Here is a 17,924-nt window from a genome sequence, read left to right on the forward strand (position 1 = left end):
TGTTATGGAAAAAATATTTATTTTGTAACGTACACATTTTTTAATTGAGTAGTTAAAACTATGAATTCATATTAGTTTTTATTTTAATTTTTTTGCAAATTAACTATTGTTACGAAAAGCGGTAAATATAAATAAAGACATAATCTACCCATTTGGTATTTTAAGTCTATAAATAGTACATTAAGAACAATGTGTTGTGCGGCCTTTATGGACTCTCACTGTCTGGGCACACAGCATTAGTTTACTCTATTGTTTGGCGTCGATAGCATTCGCGTCTCTGTGTTATTGCTGGCAATTAAAAGAAGTTATTGTAGCGACTTATAATTTGAGACGTCTTTCTGAACAACAAATAGCGTGCAAAACAATAGTTTGCATTAGACAATCAACAATTTGCATTTACACAGTACACTACAGCAGATAAAATGACTGATTGCGCCACCGACGCCGTCGAGCAACCGTCAGGTAAATTCAATTTTTTGTTTACCTTCGATTTCTCCCTTCCCCATTTCCAATTCGCTTTAAGTGCCGGCAAAAAGCAAAACTTAATTTCATTTTGAGTGCTGCGCGCGCTTTATAATATGAGTTGGGGAATTTGTTATGGTTCCCTTCCCTCCCATTCCGTGTGTTGGTCGCCTTGACAGTTTTTGCTTGCCATTCTCGACTTTGTTGATGTTGTTGTTGTTGTTATGTATTCTGATTTGCTTTGTCGGTGACCACAGGAAGAAATCAAAATATCGACAGTTCACAATATTCCCACACTTTGTTGTTGTTGTAGTTGGTGCTTCTGCTTCTGCCGCTGGCCTTGTCTTGTTTTGCTTTTCTTTCTTTTCCCCGTATCCGTAACATTAAAAATAATATTTGCTCATGGTCAAGTTTAAGCCAATTTTCAATATGAGGATGTTATGTCTGTGTGTGTGTGTGTGTGCGTGTGTATGTGTGCTGCAGTAGCGCCAACGACAACCAGACTTAAAGCTGTCATGTTTGTGCATGTCCGGGTTTTGTTGTGAGTTGATGTGGGGGAGGGGGGTGCGTAGCTGTCCAATTAAATCACAAGGCCGTAACATTTGCTGTTCGCTTATCGTAACGTTCTCCTTCTCCTCCCCTTCCCCCCCCACCCCTCTGCAGCTTATCAAAATTTTAGCAAAGCTCACTGCAAACACTTTATCAAAAAATATTGTTAACAATATATGAAATACCTAACTACTGAAAAGCAAAAAAATAGATAATTTAAAAAGAATATCAAATACTCTTGGACTATACTTAGAACTTTTGGGGGAAATTACCAGTAATAAATCTTTATCTACGTCGATTGATTGAACTGTTTTAAGATTAAATACAAACTATGCCAATCAAGATTAGTTATGATTTTTATAAAAATAGTACAAATTATTGTGCTTTTTATTTTTTTTGCATTTCCAAAGTAAATTTATAATTTCGACTTTAAAGTTTTCTTTTATATACTGTTTTTTTTTTATATTTTATGAATTGTATGAATTGTTTACAATTCAATTCAATGAAAATTGTTATTAATCTTTTTCATTTTTATAACAAAAATTTTTCAAATTGTTTTTGATAGATAGAAACAATAAACAATGTTTCTAGGATAACTATATTACTAATAGGTATAAATATTTATTATTGGAAGAGCATTTCGTGAAGAAATAAAAATAAATAAAATAATATAAACATCAATAAAATGTATGAATTAAATTTGATTTGAAATGTGTGTAAACAAATTTGAAAAATCTTTTCAAAAACACATATATTTGTTTGTTTTTATTATTATGCATTAGACTTATTTCTATTTTAAAAACTAGGCACGCTTCAATTGTTCCCACAATCACAGTTTGGTGTTAAATGAAATTTTTTTTTGCAAAACGCCAGCTCGCATAAGTTTTACATATTTGTTATATAGCATTAAACTTGTTTATTTGTTGCACAGTTTTGGGTATAACAATTATTATTAGACACATTCTAATTGTTCCCACTATCACAGTTTGTTGTTAATCGAATTACCTTTAGATATTTCCGTAATTTCAACAATATATATTTCTATATAGTTATTGTCAGACTTGTGAATTCTAATTGCGTTTTCCAATTGTTCCCACAATCGCAGTTTAGTGTTAATGTCATCGCAGTTCAATCTTACTAATTGGGAATATATAATACTTACTTATATCTGAACATTTCGGTACTAAATCGCACTTAATCGTAAATTAACACAACTTTATTATGTCCTTTTTTCAGCAAATTATATTTTTATGGCTCAACTTTTAGCTAGATTAGTTGCCATTTCTATTAATAATTCGCTTTATTTATGGCAGCAATGAATTGCAGGTAATAAACTAACAAAGAGTGAGAAACATGACAAGAAAATAGAGAAAGACGGAGAGAAAATAATAACAAATAGGTGTTGCAATTATCAATTTAACAATTTGTCATCGTTGTGAGAAAACGAAACCGACGTCGATTACTTAAGAACATGTGAAGCAGGTGGGAGTAAGATTGTGTTAGAGTATAAGTATCAACGAGTGTGTATGTGTGTGTGTGTTGTATCTGTGTATGTGGCTTGTGTGTTTTATGTGGTTAGTTAGCAATCTGATCGGCGCAATTATCGCTTTCATTTGCCACCTGAGACCTCAGACCTGAGAACGCAGCTCGTTCTCGCTTAGCTGGCGCCGCTTGCTGCATTTATTGCTCCACTGCTTGCCTTTTTAATTAAATTGCACAATGCGATGCTGTCAACAAATGTTTTATTGTTGCTCGAGCAAAGATAGCAGAAAACACACACACAAACACACACTCACAGATATCCACATTCATATTTGCATACAGTTTTGTTGTTGTTGCTTTAGTTGTTTTCTATTTATAGTGGCACGTTTTTATTGTAACGGCTGCTGCAGCTGGCTGCCTTCCTCCCCTCTCCCTCTCCACCTCCCTTGGGGGCCGCCCTCATCACACACAACATATTGTAACTGGCATCTGTTTCCGAGGGTGTCTGATTGATAGATGTCCCGCAACACCTCAACAATTGCTTTGCTTTCCACACACACACACACACACTCACGTACTTTGCTTATTTTGTTATGCATTTTTGCGGATCGTGTGTCCTCTATTGGGGGCCAGCAAATATTGCTGTTCAGTCTATATACTATGTTGCCTACGTCTATTTGCCCCCTTTTCAAATGACATCACAGTCAGCCGAAAAATGAAATTAGGCTGCAGCTTGCGAAACACGAAAGGCCATTCCACTTAAAAGCGAGGAAGAGTACAGTGAAGTCTCCATAGACAGACAACAACCACTTAAGATACAATTAGATAGCGACCCTGACATTACACTTGCTTGTATTACATTTTGAGGTTGCATGTAAAACATTTTGTGGTTGTGTTTTATGTAAGGAATTATTTTGAAAGAGTATTTAGTATTATATAGAAAGGTGTTGAGGAGCGGTAAATTTGTTGTGTGCCGTGATATAGAGTTCATATTATATAGATTTTTAATTTTTGGAAAGCGAAAGTTTGCTTTTCATTTTCAAAATGTTAACTCTTAACATACTTAGATGTAATTATTGTTAAAAACCATTAGAAAGAATGGTTCTATTGAAACATCTGGTTTAAGGTTTTGAAGAAAATATATGCATTAATTCGAATTGTACTTAAAAACTGTTAAAATAATTGTCATTACCATTTAAACAAAGTTTTAATTCTCAAAAAAAACTAGTTAAGAATACAAATCCAATAATGCATATTCTATAAAAAGATTCCTTGTAGTATGTACTAGTAAAAGATCCCTTATAAACCTATATATACTAATCAAAGATCCCTTGTTTATACTAGTGAAAGATCCCATATAAAAGATGTAACATATCGTAGTAAAAGATCTGTTAATCGCTAAATAAGAATTGTAAACCTGTTGTGTAAGTTAGTTGAGCTTAAGTTTAATTGTAAAAAATGCCTAACAAATATTGTAGTCGCTGGCACTTGAGTAAGATTTATGCATTCAATTCGTGCCCAATTGTTGCTGTTTATTTATTGTTCGGGAATATTGAAATAAGCTCGAGCAATCAAATTAAATACGTGCCCCTCCCCGTAGCATTGTTAGCGAATAGACTTCTCCTCCTCTCTTCTCTGTCTCTCTTTCTGTCTACACAACAATATAAAGTATCAGATGAACAACATGTGATTGTCAAGAAACTGAGACTGAGAGAGAGAGAGACGCTGTTCGTACGTCATAGTGGGAGATGACAGCCGAGCGTAACGAGCAAAGGTTTCACTGTACTGCGATGGGATATTGTTGCCCAAATAGATGGGATATCATCTCGTTGGCCCCCTGCAACGTTGAACGTTAATTAATATATATAACATATATATGTAGATAAATAGAACCACATAACAAACCAATTGAAAAGTTCTTTTTTATTATTATTTTTTTTTGTATAAACGGCCAAAGTCAATCAATTGATCAGCTCAAAGCGAGAGACAATGGAGAGTGACAGAAGATGTACAGAAATCAGAGTCAAAAAAAGTTTTTAATTTTTTTTTTTTTTTTGTCGTTTCGATTGTTTTGGGTCAAATAGAAAAATGATTCGATCAGCATTTGATTGCGAGAGTCACACAGAGCGTGACTTTCCAAGCGAATTTTCGTTTAAAAATCAACCGAAAAAGTAAAGAAAAGAAATCTCTCTTCCCTCTACGCGACACTTTACACGAATTCAAATTAAATGCGCAATCCAAAAGTAAAGAGAGAGGAGTGGAAGGGAGGGGAAACATCTTTTTATATTTAGCCTCCATTGTTGTTGACTTGTTGTGAAGTCGCGTTTTAAGCAGATTTTGCTGGATTACAATAAATTGTTTGCATACACAACAAATTACACGGCTGCGGAAATCGCTTCAATTTTACATTAGACAGCAGAAAATAAAGTAAAATGCAAAAAAAAACGTACAAAATAAAAAACGAAAACGAAATTGGTAAAATTTTTGTGCTGTGTCGCAATGCGATGAGTTTTTCCCTGTAAACACAACTGCACAAATTAAAGTCACATTAAACGCAAATAAATCTCAATCTGACTGAACTATACTCACACACACTCACATTCACATTCATACAGAGACATTTATGAGTACTCATGACGTCTTTGCTAAACCGGGCGAAGAGCCAAAACAAAAAAAAGCCAAGAATCGTTTGCGCAGACATTCTTCAATCTGCAGATAGAAAAAGAAGCGACAACACAACGAAATATCAATATAAATATGTACCTATTCTATATATATAGAAATTCTACATTGTATATATAAAACAAAAGGAAATATCATTTTAATACACAGCTACTTATGTGGCACAAGTGTTTATGCCATGCACTTGTCACGTTTTGCTATTTCACGCTCTGCAAAGCATAAAAACAAGAAGCGATTCTACTTTATAGAGAATCTATAGAATGTTTAAAGATATTTCAATTATGATCCCCAAAAAGCGCTGATCAAATAATAAATGACAGTTTGATTGAAAACATTTAAAGCTAAAAGATCTTGAGCATGATTTTGTAACGAAATTAAAATACTTTATTGTCTATTCAGTTTTGTTTTGTAAATTGTGATAAGCATTTCTAAAGATGTTTGCAATCTAATACATAATCATTAAAAGCTTCTTTAATAACTAAAGATTAATTTAAAGAAAATTAATCTAACAATGTTAGAAGAAAATAAATAATATAAAAATATGTAAATTTAAAGAAAATCAATGCAAGGAACAGGTTTTATTCTAAAGAGAAAGTATTAAAAGTTATTTAATTGGTCTTTTTAAATGTGATTTTTTTATCTTACCTAATGTTTGGAATTGAACAAGTTCTTTTTTTACATCATTAAGTGCTTATCTCTCCCACTAATCTCAAATATTATATGCAGTTGCATTCTTGTATACATGTTCACAAAACTTTCATCGCATAAACATAAAATTTAGTGATTCAGTTGAATGAATTATTTCGACATTTTGTTGCAAGTTGAACTGAAACTTTCGCTCAGTTTGCTTTATTGGTCATCGTTTTTTCGTATTGCCAACACTAAAACTTCTAATTATAGCCAACGTTTGTTTTTTGGCGGCCACGAATTTCGTCGTTTTGTTGCCTATTTTCTATGGCCATCGAGTGAACTAAAATGGCAAGCAATGAACTTACTTGTCTGTGAATGTGGCGCTAAATTCTTGTTTTCAAAATATTATAATTTCATAACAAAGTCACAAACTATGCTAATTGGATTGTAAAACAACTCATTTTATTGGTGCGACTTGAGACTCTCATGCCAACGATTAGCGGACTGTAAAATGCGATTGCTAATTGGTTAAGGAGGAGGGAGGCGTGTATTTATAGCACTAATAAAAACCAATGAAAGAACTTTGCTGGATTGCATGTTCTATACAATTTGAAAATGCCAAGAACCCATTCATATTTTTATACCCGCTTCCCGAAGGGCAAAAGGTATCTCCGGCCCCATAAAGCAACAGCCAAACAGCGTTATAACCATGACCGTTTGTTCGTGTGGTATATTTTTGGTATATATGGTATATTTTAAACTATGTGGCACATTTTGAATGTATTAGTAAATCGATAAATTATAGTCTTCGGTATATTTTAGTAATGTGTCGGTATATTAGCTTAGTATAATATAATACCCACTGTCATTATACGGTATATTTTGATTGCAGTAGTATATCGGGGAATAGTTGTCTTTGGTATATTTTAGCATTATGTCGGCATATCTTTATACCCACGCTATGGTATATTTTAAAAGTAGTAGTATATCGATGTATAATAGTCTTCGTTATAATTAGTAACTTATCGGTATATTAGCTTGGTATATTTTTAGAATAATACCGAACTGTTTGTCATTTTTATGAATTTGTACTGGGTATCTCACAGTCGAACACTCTCGACCGTAGGTCTATTTTTGTTTTTTCCCCCTCTAGTCTTTTGTCTGAATTGAATTCCCAGTGTTTTAATCAACGACAAATCACAAGCAACGAGTGCATGTTGGGTTCTTGGTCCCAGTTGACCCAATTTTAATGCAATTTGAGCTCGAGAGTAACCTGGCCCAAAGTGTTCTTGTTGTTGGCCTTGGCAAGGCAGTAAACGAATCTGTGTACGAAATACAGAACGGAAAACGTTCTTCTCTTATTTTTCGCCGCCCTCTGGCGTGTTTAATTACGCGCTTACACGCAATTTCCTCGGCTTCGTCATCACCATCATCATCATCATCATTATTGGCCAACATCATCAGCATAATCGTCGTCATCTCCATAGTCGTCTTTATTGTGGAAGTTTACTTAATTGCCTCAGCGACCACAGCGGCAACTGTTTGCTTCGCCGTTTGCTGCTGTTTGTTTGTTTATTTATCTATTTGGGCTCGAATAGTGCGCGCATACAAAATGTGTTGTTAAGAGGAATGAGAGAGAGAGAGGAGGTGAGAAGGGAACGCTCGTGTACAAGGCATACTCGATATACTCTTTTTTGCGGCTTACCTGCCATTGATTTAGCCACTAATTCTAATTAATAGTGTTTACCAATGGCAAATATGCAAATTGCCAAACGTCGCCTTGCTTTGCCGCATGCCGCATGCTAGAGAAGATGCAACTGGTTGCCAGGCAACAACAATGCGCTTCTTGTGCGCACTGCGCATGTGAGCTATGCTACACTAGTCAACAAAAGCAAGGGTCACATATAGAACTTATTATGAAAAAATTGGGCAGCAGGTTGCGTCTTCAGTTCTGACTTTAATGATTAAAGTCAGAAATTCGATTACATTTTTAAAATAATAATTAATAGAAAGTTTTAAATCAAATTAAAAAAAAATACTTAAATTGTTATTTTTTCAATTTATTATACCCGCTACCCATAGGGTAGAAGGGTATTATAACTTTGTGCCGGCAGGAAATGTATGTAACAGGTAGAAGGAGGCATCTCCGACCCTATAAAGTATATATATTCTTGATCAGCGTCAACAGCCGAGACGATATAGCCATGTCCGTCTGTCCGTCTGTGTGTCTGTGTGTCCGTCCGTCTGTCCGTATGAACACCTAGATCTCAGAGACTACGAGAGATAGAGCTATAATTTTTTTTCGACAGCATTTGTTATGTTTGCACGCAGATCAAGTTTGTTTTAAAATTTTTGCCACGCCCACTTCCGCCCCCGCAAATAAAAAAAATCGAATAACAAGCGTAATTTTAAAGCTAGAGTTGCGAATTTTGGTATATATAATAATAACTATAGTAGTTATGATTCCTGAAAATTTGGTTGCGATCAGATAAAAATTGTGGAAGTTATAAAAGAAATACTTTTGTATGGGCAAAAACGCCTACTTATAAGGGTCTTAGTTACTTTGGCTGACAATCTGGTATATTGAGCCGTCTATGGTATATTTTGAATGTGGTACTATATTGATATACCAAACATACCATTTGGTATATTTTTTTAGTATTTTAAGTATTTTTCGGTATATTTTCAAAATGATACCGCAATATTTTGCCTTTATTAAAAATGGGTAGCGGGTATCTCACAGTCGAGCACACTCGACTGTAACTTTCTTGTTTAAATTAGTTTTCTACATAATTACGTCTTTAATTTTAACGATATCTTAATACAAAGTGTACAAAAAAATACTAAGTACTACTAAAAAATACTAAAAATTGAAAAGCCTATTTCGTTAGTTCTGACGATGTCCCAATACAATGTGTCCCAAGAAATACTAAATAAATTGAAAAGCTTAAGCTAAAGAGAGTACTAAGAAAATTATCTCAGTTTTCTTACGTGTTTACTTAGTAAAAATAATTCGGGAATTAAATTTAAATGTAATATCTATTATAATTAAGTCAAGAACTAAAATATTTGATTTCCTAAATCCTGAATATCTAAAATTGGGAATTGAAATGTACCACTTGGTATATTTTTTTTTTTTAATGTTTTAATGTTTTGTCATTTAAATTCTCAAATAGGATAAATTTACCAATTTAATTAAATTTTTATTGAAAATAGAAAAAGGGATTGTCATTTAAATGGAAGGAAAATACATATATAATATGTCTTCAACTTATTTAAAAAAGAACTTATTAAAAAATAAATACTTTAATGTTGGAAGTGTCCGAAAAAATATTTGATAAATGCTAAACAACGTTGATGAAACACTAAAAGTAAGCTCTTTTATTTTTATTAATATTTTGTTTAGTTGAACACCTGAGTTAATTGCATCAATTATTGATGTAAACTGCAGTTAATATTCTGACATTTATTCTTAAAAGTATTGTTACTAAAATGGGAATTTTTTGAATCTGTTTCTTAGTGTAGTGGAGGCTTTAATATGGTTGTTTCTCTGATTATTGGCTTCACTTTGTGCTTTTGTTTTCTTTTCTCAAATTACTCAGCTCATTTTAAATACAAATCCCTCTCCCATTTGCATACTGTGAAGTGATTTGTCACACGTGAGCGAGTTGCTTAAATGACTTTCATTTACTGACCTTTTGAATAAAAGGAAATAACTAATTTCCCATCGGTTTTTTCCAGATCATCATGTACACTTCGATGCGGCGACCCTGAAGACTGATGACTTTGGTTCCGACAGCTGTGTGACATATCAAAGGTCGGGCGACACAATTGCCATAAGTCTGGGCTTTCTCCAAATCAATCATCGGTATCTGATCGATCTCAATTTGCCGGTGACGCTGTTCAACAACACCGGCACGCCCGATACGAAATTCGAGCCGGTTGTGAGCGCCACACCGAATCTGCACTGTCGGATCACCGAGTTCACTGGGACCAAACACGATGAGCATGATTTCTACGAGATGAAGATCGAGTTCTTTGCCTACAAGGAGAAACTGTTGCGCGAAACGCTGCACATCGTCAACTCGAGCAATGCAAAGGAAGTGCTCCAGCTGGTGATTGCCGCCCGAGTGCTGGGCAAGGGCAAGGGAACGCCCATGCTGCGAACTGGCATCCATTGCATAGGTGTGGAACGGGATGATGATGAATCGGAGGCATCGGATTTCGCTGGCTTTGACAAGCCGTAGAAAGGCGCGACGAACTTGAGACTTCTTCTTCATTTTCTGGGGTTATATTTTGCATAGTGTTTAAGTCCAAATATTATATTATTCATAACATCATATTGTATATGTAATGTTAACTTATGCGAGTTTATATATATATATATATATATCTTATACTCCTTGTCCTTGTCATCCATAGAGCATTAGCATTTCGTTAGTACGCTGAAAGAGCTTAACGCATCAGCGTGTACTTAAATTCGATAATTTATTCATTGTATTTGTTTTGTTAAGTTGTGTGTGTATCATAATTTAGTTGGCAATGCAAATGCCATTCAAATGTGTCACGATTTCTAGTATTATCAATTGAGTTGTAACCCCTTCCTCCCTCTTTCTACTTTCACATAGTTGATCTATGTCTAGTTATTCAAAGAAATCACCTTGCTCACATAACCCGGAAAATTCTCACAGCTCGCAACTCAATGCTCAATCTATCACAGCACTCCGGACAACAACTTTGACCAATTTGCAGGCCTTTTTGTAATGAATAATATATACATATATATATGAAATCTAGTGTATAAAAAGACGGTGTATAGAACTTATACTCAATGAATAAATCAATATTTAATCGATTTAAGGTGCTCTACTTTCAAATTAAAAACAAAAAAAATGTTTATAACTATTAATATTATACAATGTAATTAGCGTAAAGTGTTGCAACCAAATATTTACTATGGCCATTTGTTTAACAAATTATGAAAAGCAATTTTGACAGATATTTAAATATGTATTTACTAAATATCACAAATATATATTGAGAATGTGTATTATAACGTCACCTCTTCGATTAATTTAATGTCAAATTCGATAACAAGTTTTTTTCCTAGTTCTAGTAGGCGATGAAAAACTCATTAAATAAACATTTCGTTTCAAGATTCAATACAATCCGTAGTAAAATTATTTAAGAACAGCCCAACAAAGCAAAGGCAAAACATAAATTTTTCTATTTTTTTTATCTGTAATATTTTCGAATTGAAATATGAAGCGCCGACAATTATGTGTTGGTGATGTTGATGAACCGATTGCTAAACGCACTCGTCTCCAGTTAAGTAAGCAGCCGCTGATGGTGCGTTTGGGGATTTTGCCATCCGGACCGCTGCATATGCTCTTTGTCAAATTGGATGCGACGACACGACTATCGCTGGCCAATGCCTCGATCAAACTGAAGACGGAATATGATGACTTTATGTTGCAGGAATACAAGTGTTTTATCCATCATCAGCGAAGCATTGTCAACTCCGACGTCCCGCTGCCGCCTATAATTTCAGAGGTGAGAGTGTTGTGCTGGAAATGGACGATAAAAGACATTTTTCTAATTGAGATTTGCATTTACAGGTTTTGGACGATGCGGTTGGTTTATATCTGTCGGATGGTTATATACCAAGTTTTGTTAGTGTCTTGCCGCAACTATTTGATAACAGGCATGAGGTTGCGACTGTTTCGAAAATGCAAAATTTTCTGTATGACTTCTACAAAAAGCTGGAGGAGGATTTCACTCCAAGACGACCTTTTCAAAATGCCGCCGAAAATTTGCAGCTGCAGCAACTGCGTTTGAACAATTTGATAACGCTCTTGACACTGTTGCGTAAATTTCGCGGGTTTCGGGGGATCAAAGGGGAAAAGAATCTGATGCATTGGCAGCTGGGCATTCAAGTCGGGGGTATTTATTTTTCTGAGAGGATAAAGACGATAGACAACGATGCGGATAAACTTATTGATCTAACAAGCCATCTCGCTGAGCTGTTGGTGTGCGACATGTGCGGCACATCATACAAGTAAGTGAATTTTTTCGATCGTTTCGATTCAACAAGTTATCTAATGTGTCTTCTCTTCCACTCAGCAATTTATTTAGGTCCGTTCCTGAGCGTTATGATATTGGTGTTCACCAAAACAATCCTCACACATGCCTCGAACTCAAATTCAGCATACTGGGGACCGAAAGACTATACGATCTGATTGATAACGTCATAGCCGGTCAGTTTGAGATATCGGAGGTGAAGGACTGGACAACGATGGCATTCAGCATCCGATTGAATATTAAGAGCAGACGAGATCGGAAAGCTATAGCAAAATATTGGCAGATTTGCATATTGCCGCTTAATCCAAAATTGAAATAGACGTTTTCAACGAACTTTTCTTTTGTTCAATGTTCTCCTCAGATTTATGATACGTCGCTTTCCACCACGAAAAACTCGGTATTCGAATGGGAATAAGTAACATATTTTCGATTTAACCACAGATCAACAAATTTTTAGCTTCGTTTTTCACCTCGGTGTAAATATTCTCAATGCATTCATTCATTTATTTGTTCAAGATTCTGATGCATGTTGCTTCGATGCCCCCAGCTGGAATTAAACATAGGCATTCATTTGTTCAATATTCACCACGAATGCACGTTGCTTTGTCGTTTTTCACCACAAACATGTTACGATCAATGAAGTCTGTGTGCATGTTGCAATCTACGGTTCAGTCGTGTGTCGCTCTTTGGGAAAAGAACACAACATGTTGAACATTAAGGAAAATCTCTGCCTCATCGTCACTGTGAATGTGTTTGTATTCAGCTTTTTTATTGCGGTTATTATTTGGCTAATCAACAATGGAGCCTAATTTTATTACCTTGTGAGTATTTCGAATGTAAATTAAAGAAAGCATGACTAATATAATATATGTCTTTCTCTCTCTTTTTTATAGAACCACTTACCACACACAACAAGTCAACATGCATTTCCATTGATTTAACTATGAATATCAAATTGTTCGCTGTTCGATTTGATCGGAAATATAAGCATTACAACAAATAAAATGTTCATTTGAATTAAATGTATTTTTATTACTGCTTATGTATATGTACATATGTATGCACATAGATATAGATTCAGAGAAGCGCGACTTTGCTATGAGCTTTTTATTTAGGTTATAACGAAGGTGTCAAAGCCGATCCATTTTTTTTGCTCTCTTTTTAGGTAGAAAAGCATGAATGAATGAATGACTCTATTATATAGTGCTATACCCGCTACCCATAGGATAGAAGGGTATTATAACTTTGTGCCGACAGGAAATGTATATAACAGGTAGAAGGAGGCATCTCCGACCCATAAAGTATATATATTCTTGATCAGCGTCAACAGTCGAGACGATTTACATTCATGTGCACTTACAATATTTACAAAATGCTTTTGCTTTGTTAGTCAAATCTTTCGTAATACAGTCCTTAAATTGGGGATCTTGCGACCAAGCACCGCAAACTTTTTGTTTATACATTTTAGTAATATTTTGCAAACGATCACTGCACAAATTTGAATTTGAATTTGAATGTAGAGATGGCAGCATTGCCAGATAACAAAAACTACAAAGGGTAAATAATATATTTAGTATTTAAAATACACAATTCGGTCATGCTGGGCGGTAGATGTGGTGTGTATGAATGGATATATACGATTTTGGAAAATGGTTAGAGCATTAAATTTTAAGGTCGATTATTTTTTAGTCGACTTAAATAAATAAATATAATCAAATACTACAATTTATTTAAAATAGCAGTTATTTATAATAGCAAATTATTTTAGGTCATGCAAAATAGCCAAATCTGTCTAGAAAATAGCTAAGTCTGCAACACTGGCTACGATCAATGAAGTCTGTGTGCTTCAATCGCCGGAAAACAACAACATGAATCGCACTTACGAAAATCCCTGCTCCATTCGGTTCCATTCTTATTGTGGTTGTTATTTGGAATATCATAAATGGAGCTTAATTTTATTACCTTGTAAGTATTTCGAATGTAAATTAAAGAAGCACGACTAATATAATATATTTCTTTCCCTCTCTTTTTTAATAGAAACACTTACCACAGACAACAAGTCAACATGCATTTCTATTGATTTGATAACTATGAATATGAAATTGTTGGCTTTGTGCATCGATCGCTGTTCGAAATATAAGCCAATAACAACAAATAAAATGTTCACTTGAATTAAATGTATTTTTATACCCGCTACCCATAGGTTAAAAGGGTATTATAACTTTGTGCCGGCAGGAAATGTATGTAACAGGTAGAAGGAGGCATCTCCGACCCTATAAAGTATATATATTCTTGATCAGCGTCAACAGCCGAGACGATATAGCCATGTTCGTCTGTCCGTCTGTGTGTCTGTGTGTCTGTCCGTATGAAACACTGGATCTCAGAGACTATAATAGATAGAGCTATAATTTCTTTTGTATGGGCAAAAACGCCTCTTAGTTGCTTTGCTCACAATCTGGTATATTGTGCCGTCTATGGTATATTTGAATGCGGTACTATACCAATATACCGAATATACTATTTGGCATATTTTTAGTATTTTTGCAGTATATTCGGTATATTTTGAGAAAAATACCGCAAAATATATTTCTTTTATTCAAAATGGGTAGCGGGTATCTCACAGTCGAGTACACTCGACTGTAGCTTTCTTACTTGTTATTATTGCTTATATGTACATAGGTATGCATATGAATATATAGATTCATAGATATAGATATATAGATTCAGAGAAGCGCAACTTTGCTATGAGCTTTTTGTTTAGATTCCATCGAAGGTGTCAAAGCCGATCCATTTTTGTTTGCACTCTTTTTGTAGGTAGAAAAGCATGAATGTTTAAGGCTCAGTATGAATGAGTATGTGAACCTTTATTATATAATGCAATTTAATTGTTTAATATGCCAGATTGTCAGCCAAAGCAACTATGACTCGACTGCAGCCGACGTTGTGTGCTATATAAAATGAATTCCTTAATAACTCTAAAAATTTGTATTTACAAGAATCATAAAAACTGTAGTTATGATTGTATGTACCAAAAACTGTGGCTTTAGCACCACAATTACGCTTGCTATTAGATTTTTTTCGATTTGCGACGCGCGTGGCAAAAGTCTTAAACAAACAATTTATAGTTCCACCTCCTTTAGCCTCGGAGATCAAGATGTTCATGGCTATATCATCTCGACTGTTGACGCTGATCAAGAATATATGCAACATTCTTTATGGGTTCGGAGATGCCTTATTCTGTCTCTTCTTGCAGGCACAAATTTATAATACCCTTCTACCCTATGGATAACGGGTATAAACAACATATGTTTATAAATAGCATAGGCGTGATATCGGAATAATATTGGTGTTCATATCGATGTTAATATTGATTTTGATATTGATGTTGATATTGACGTTAATATTGATGTAGATATTGAAAATGAGTACTGATGCAAATTTACTGACTGAACCTGAACCTCAACCTGAATAACATCAGAAAAGCAAAGGAGGTGCAGCAGATTGCGTTGCTTATTTGACCTTGAAAACAGTAAGATAGCTTGAGTTTATTAATGATTACACACAAATCTGCAAGTATCTACATTTAACGGTTTTATTATCTTCAAACATTGACAAATACACTGATAACACTCATAACATAAAGGTGTGATTGGGGGGCAACATATTTAAAAATCTATTTAAACATGAAAATGACGTACACAAAATACATAAAAAAGTATAATTAATCAAACATATGGATAATTCTCTGACGGATGTCGCTTGCGACCATCTTTTCAGTGAAAAGAAAAACATAACCGACACAATTTTAAAAAGTAAGCAAAGGTTATTTTAATTAGAACTAAGAATGGTTTTTGTTTTGTTTTCTGTTCTGGTAATTGCAAAAATTAACAAATTCGTACCCAAAACCAAAAAATGAACGAATTTATATATTTTATCGTAAAACAGAACAAGTTTCTACAATCAATCTTAGCTCTAAAAATAGTGCTAATCCCAAGCTTTAAGAATAACCTTCACTTATTTTTAAAATTGTTTTAGTTTATGTTTTTTTTTAACTGTAAAGATGGTCGCACTGACATTTATCAGAGAATTACCCATATACAACAAATAGTAAATAAATCAGATTAATATTGCAAGAAGAATTTATTAAAGTTAATACCTACAATTTTAAAGTTTTGTTTAAATGATCGAATTTTGACATCTCATGCGAATGTTGGACCACTTTGAAATGCAATTTTGTTTTGACGATAAGCTAACTTAACGCAGCGATATATTTTAAGAAAGTTTCGTTAGATTTCAACAAAAATCCAGTTTGCCATTAAGATGCTTGGACATTTTTGAAGCAATTTGTTTACTTTTCGTACATTTTTGGTAATGGCGATTTTTTTGAATTTTGGCCTATGGGCGCAACCAGTGTGCATAGGTACTACATCCTGCCTCTACTTCAAAACGGGACATCCAAACAAAGTCAAAAATATCTCATTTTGTGCCTTACTCTTTGTGATACCATTCGAATGGAATGCATTCCTCATACTTTATTTTGATCTTTTACGTTTTCCCATTCTGTTAAGAGCGACGAAACATTAATTTTAGAGGTGTCGTATAATTTTTGACTACTTTACAAAGCAAGGGGATGACTAAACTGAGTACAAATATATTGATCTCATTATTAAACACCACTGGCGTAAACTATTAATGTTATGGATATTTAAACAGTATCTCGGGTTTATTGCTCTCAAAGATCTGGAGCAGTAGTTGATATTGAAATCTTAAATCTGGCCCTGAACCTGACCATTAAATATACTTCTCCCCTCTTCTCTCGGACTTGTCACGTGCTGCTGTCTCACGCCCATAACAATGTGGAAACGTTGGCGTTATAAATGATAATTAAAATGCATCAATTTATTGTTGTAGTTGTTGTTGTTGTTGTTGTGTGTGCAGCAATGAGGCCAATAACAGCCATTTAATAAATATGCTCAATCAATGTGCTGACCTGCAACAGCAGCAACAACAACAACAACAACAATAATAGCGGAAGCAACTTTGGTGCGTAAAAATATTTGCTTAATTAATGTAATTATGGTTTCATATATCATGTGCGAAATGTCCTGGACAGGACTGAACTGAACTGAACCGAAGTGAAGTGAACTGAAGTGGAGTGGACTCTGGATGGGACCTTCGTAATTACCTTTTGCCATAAATAAAACATTTATTTTAAAATGTTATTAAGCGAAACACATACTCAATCTCTTCCTCTCCTTCTCTCTCTCTCTCTCACTCTCTCTCTCTCTCTCTCTCTCTCTCTCTCTTACTCTCTCTCTCTCTTTCTCTCTCTCACTTTCTCTCTTTAGCTCTCTTTCTCTTGGTCTATCTCTGCTATGAGCCAGGAGAAAAGTTAAAGCATACTTTTAGGGGCCGGATATTTGTTTAGCACAAAAAAAAAGTGAGCTGCCTCTGCAGCTGAAGCTGATGCACAACAATGATGCGAGTGCCTCGTAAAATGAAAAATAGACAACGAACTTGTACACGTTGCAAGCGAAAGAGATAGAGAGAAAGACAAAAGCAACAACGATTACGAATGTGACAAGAGAATCCAACACCAAAATGAATAATGTAAATACGCCAAGTGTACAAAGTTTTAATTGTTATCATGTTTTGTCTGTGAGATGTGTTGCTGAGTGTGTGCGTGTGTGTGTGGCATGCACTTATAGCCAAGATGTATCCATTTACGGCTGGCTAAGTTTTGCGTTGCGTATACGACACATTGCCATTCAGTTGGTTGGTTGAAAAACTTTTTCATTTGCCTTTAAGCTGCACTTTCGCTCCACAATTTTCGACTATTGTGCATAAAGTTTGTTTAAAGCAAATGCGGCAAATGTATTATAAAATGTTGCCAGTCATTTGAGTATCTTTATTACGCCTTAAAGTCAAAGGGAGAGTGCGAGAGAGAAAGAGATAGAGAGAGATAGAGAGAGAGAGAGAGTCCAGTCTATTTGCATAACGATTGAAACATATTTATTTTCATTTTCTTCCACACACAT

At 34.6% G+C, this 17,924-nt stretch overlaps 2 protein-coding genes and 1 long non-coding RNA gene across 3 annotated transcripts; all 3 read left to right on the plus strand.

Moving 5' to 3' along the window:
- The first annotated feature begins 237 nt into the window (after window positions 1-237).
- On the plus strand, window positions 238-10,660 carry LOC117570993 (UPF0687 protein C20orf27 homolog). The gene is made up of 2 exons (XM_034252942.2): window positions 238-462; window positions 9,547-10,660. The coding sequence occupies exons 1-2, from the start codon at window positions 423-425 to the stop codon at window positions 10,050-10,052; spliced, it is 546 nt and encodes a 181-aa protein (XP_034108833.1). The 5' UTR covers window positions 238-422; the 3' UTR covers window positions 10,053-10,660.
- An 89-nt stretch (window positions 10,661-10,749) lies between these two features.
- On the plus strand, window positions 10,750-12,219 carry LOC117570991 (uncharacterized). Its single transcript, XM_034252938.2, has 3 exons — window positions 10,750-11,358; window positions 11,424-11,863; window positions 11,929-12,219. The coding sequence occupies exons 1-3, from the start codon at window positions 11,068-11,070 to the stop codon at window positions 12,203-12,205; spliced, it is 1,008 nt and encodes a 335-aa protein (XP_034108829.1). The 5' UTR covers window positions 10,750-11,067; the 3' UTR covers window positions 12,206-12,219.
- Window positions 12,220-13,486: 1,267 nt separating this feature from the next.
- On the plus strand, window positions 13,487-14,025 carry LOC127565519 (uncharacterized). The gene is made up of 3 exons (XR_007954842.1): window positions 13,487-13,538; window positions 13,655-13,851; window positions 13,924-14,025. It is a non-coding gene; the product is annotated as an uncharacterized LOC127565519 (long non-coding RNA).
- Window positions 14,026-17,924: the final 3,899 nt, after the last annotated feature.

The sequence above is a fragment of the Drosophila albomicans genome, chromosome 3 (genome assembly GCF_009650485.2).
Source record: "Drosophila albomicans strain 15112-1751.03 chromosome 3, ASM965048v2, whole genome shotgun sequence".
In the NCBI taxonomy this organism is placed as follows: Eukaryota; Metazoa; Arthropoda; class Insecta; order Diptera; family Drosophilidae; genus Drosophila; species Drosophila albomicans.

Coding starts and splice junctions, on each gene's coding strand:
- LOC117570993 (XM_034252942.2), top strand. CDS start 423: ATGACTGATTGCGCCACCGACGCCGTCGAGCAACCGTCAG. Junction 463..9,546: donor CGCCGTCGAGCAACCGTCAG/GTAAATTCAATT, acceptor GGTTTTTTCCAG/ATCATCATGTACACTTCGAT.
- LOC117570991 (XM_034252938.2), top strand. CDS start 11,068: ATGAAGCGCCGACAATTATGTGTTGGTGATGTTGATGAACCGATTGCT. Junction 11,359..11,423: donor TGCCGCCTATAATTTCAGAG/GTGAGAGTGTTG, acceptor TTGCATTTACAG/GTTTTGGACGATGCGGTTGG. Junction 11,864..11,928: donor ATGTGCGGCACATCATACAA/GTAAGTGAATTT, acceptor TCTTCCACTCAG/CAATTTATTTAGGTCCGTTC.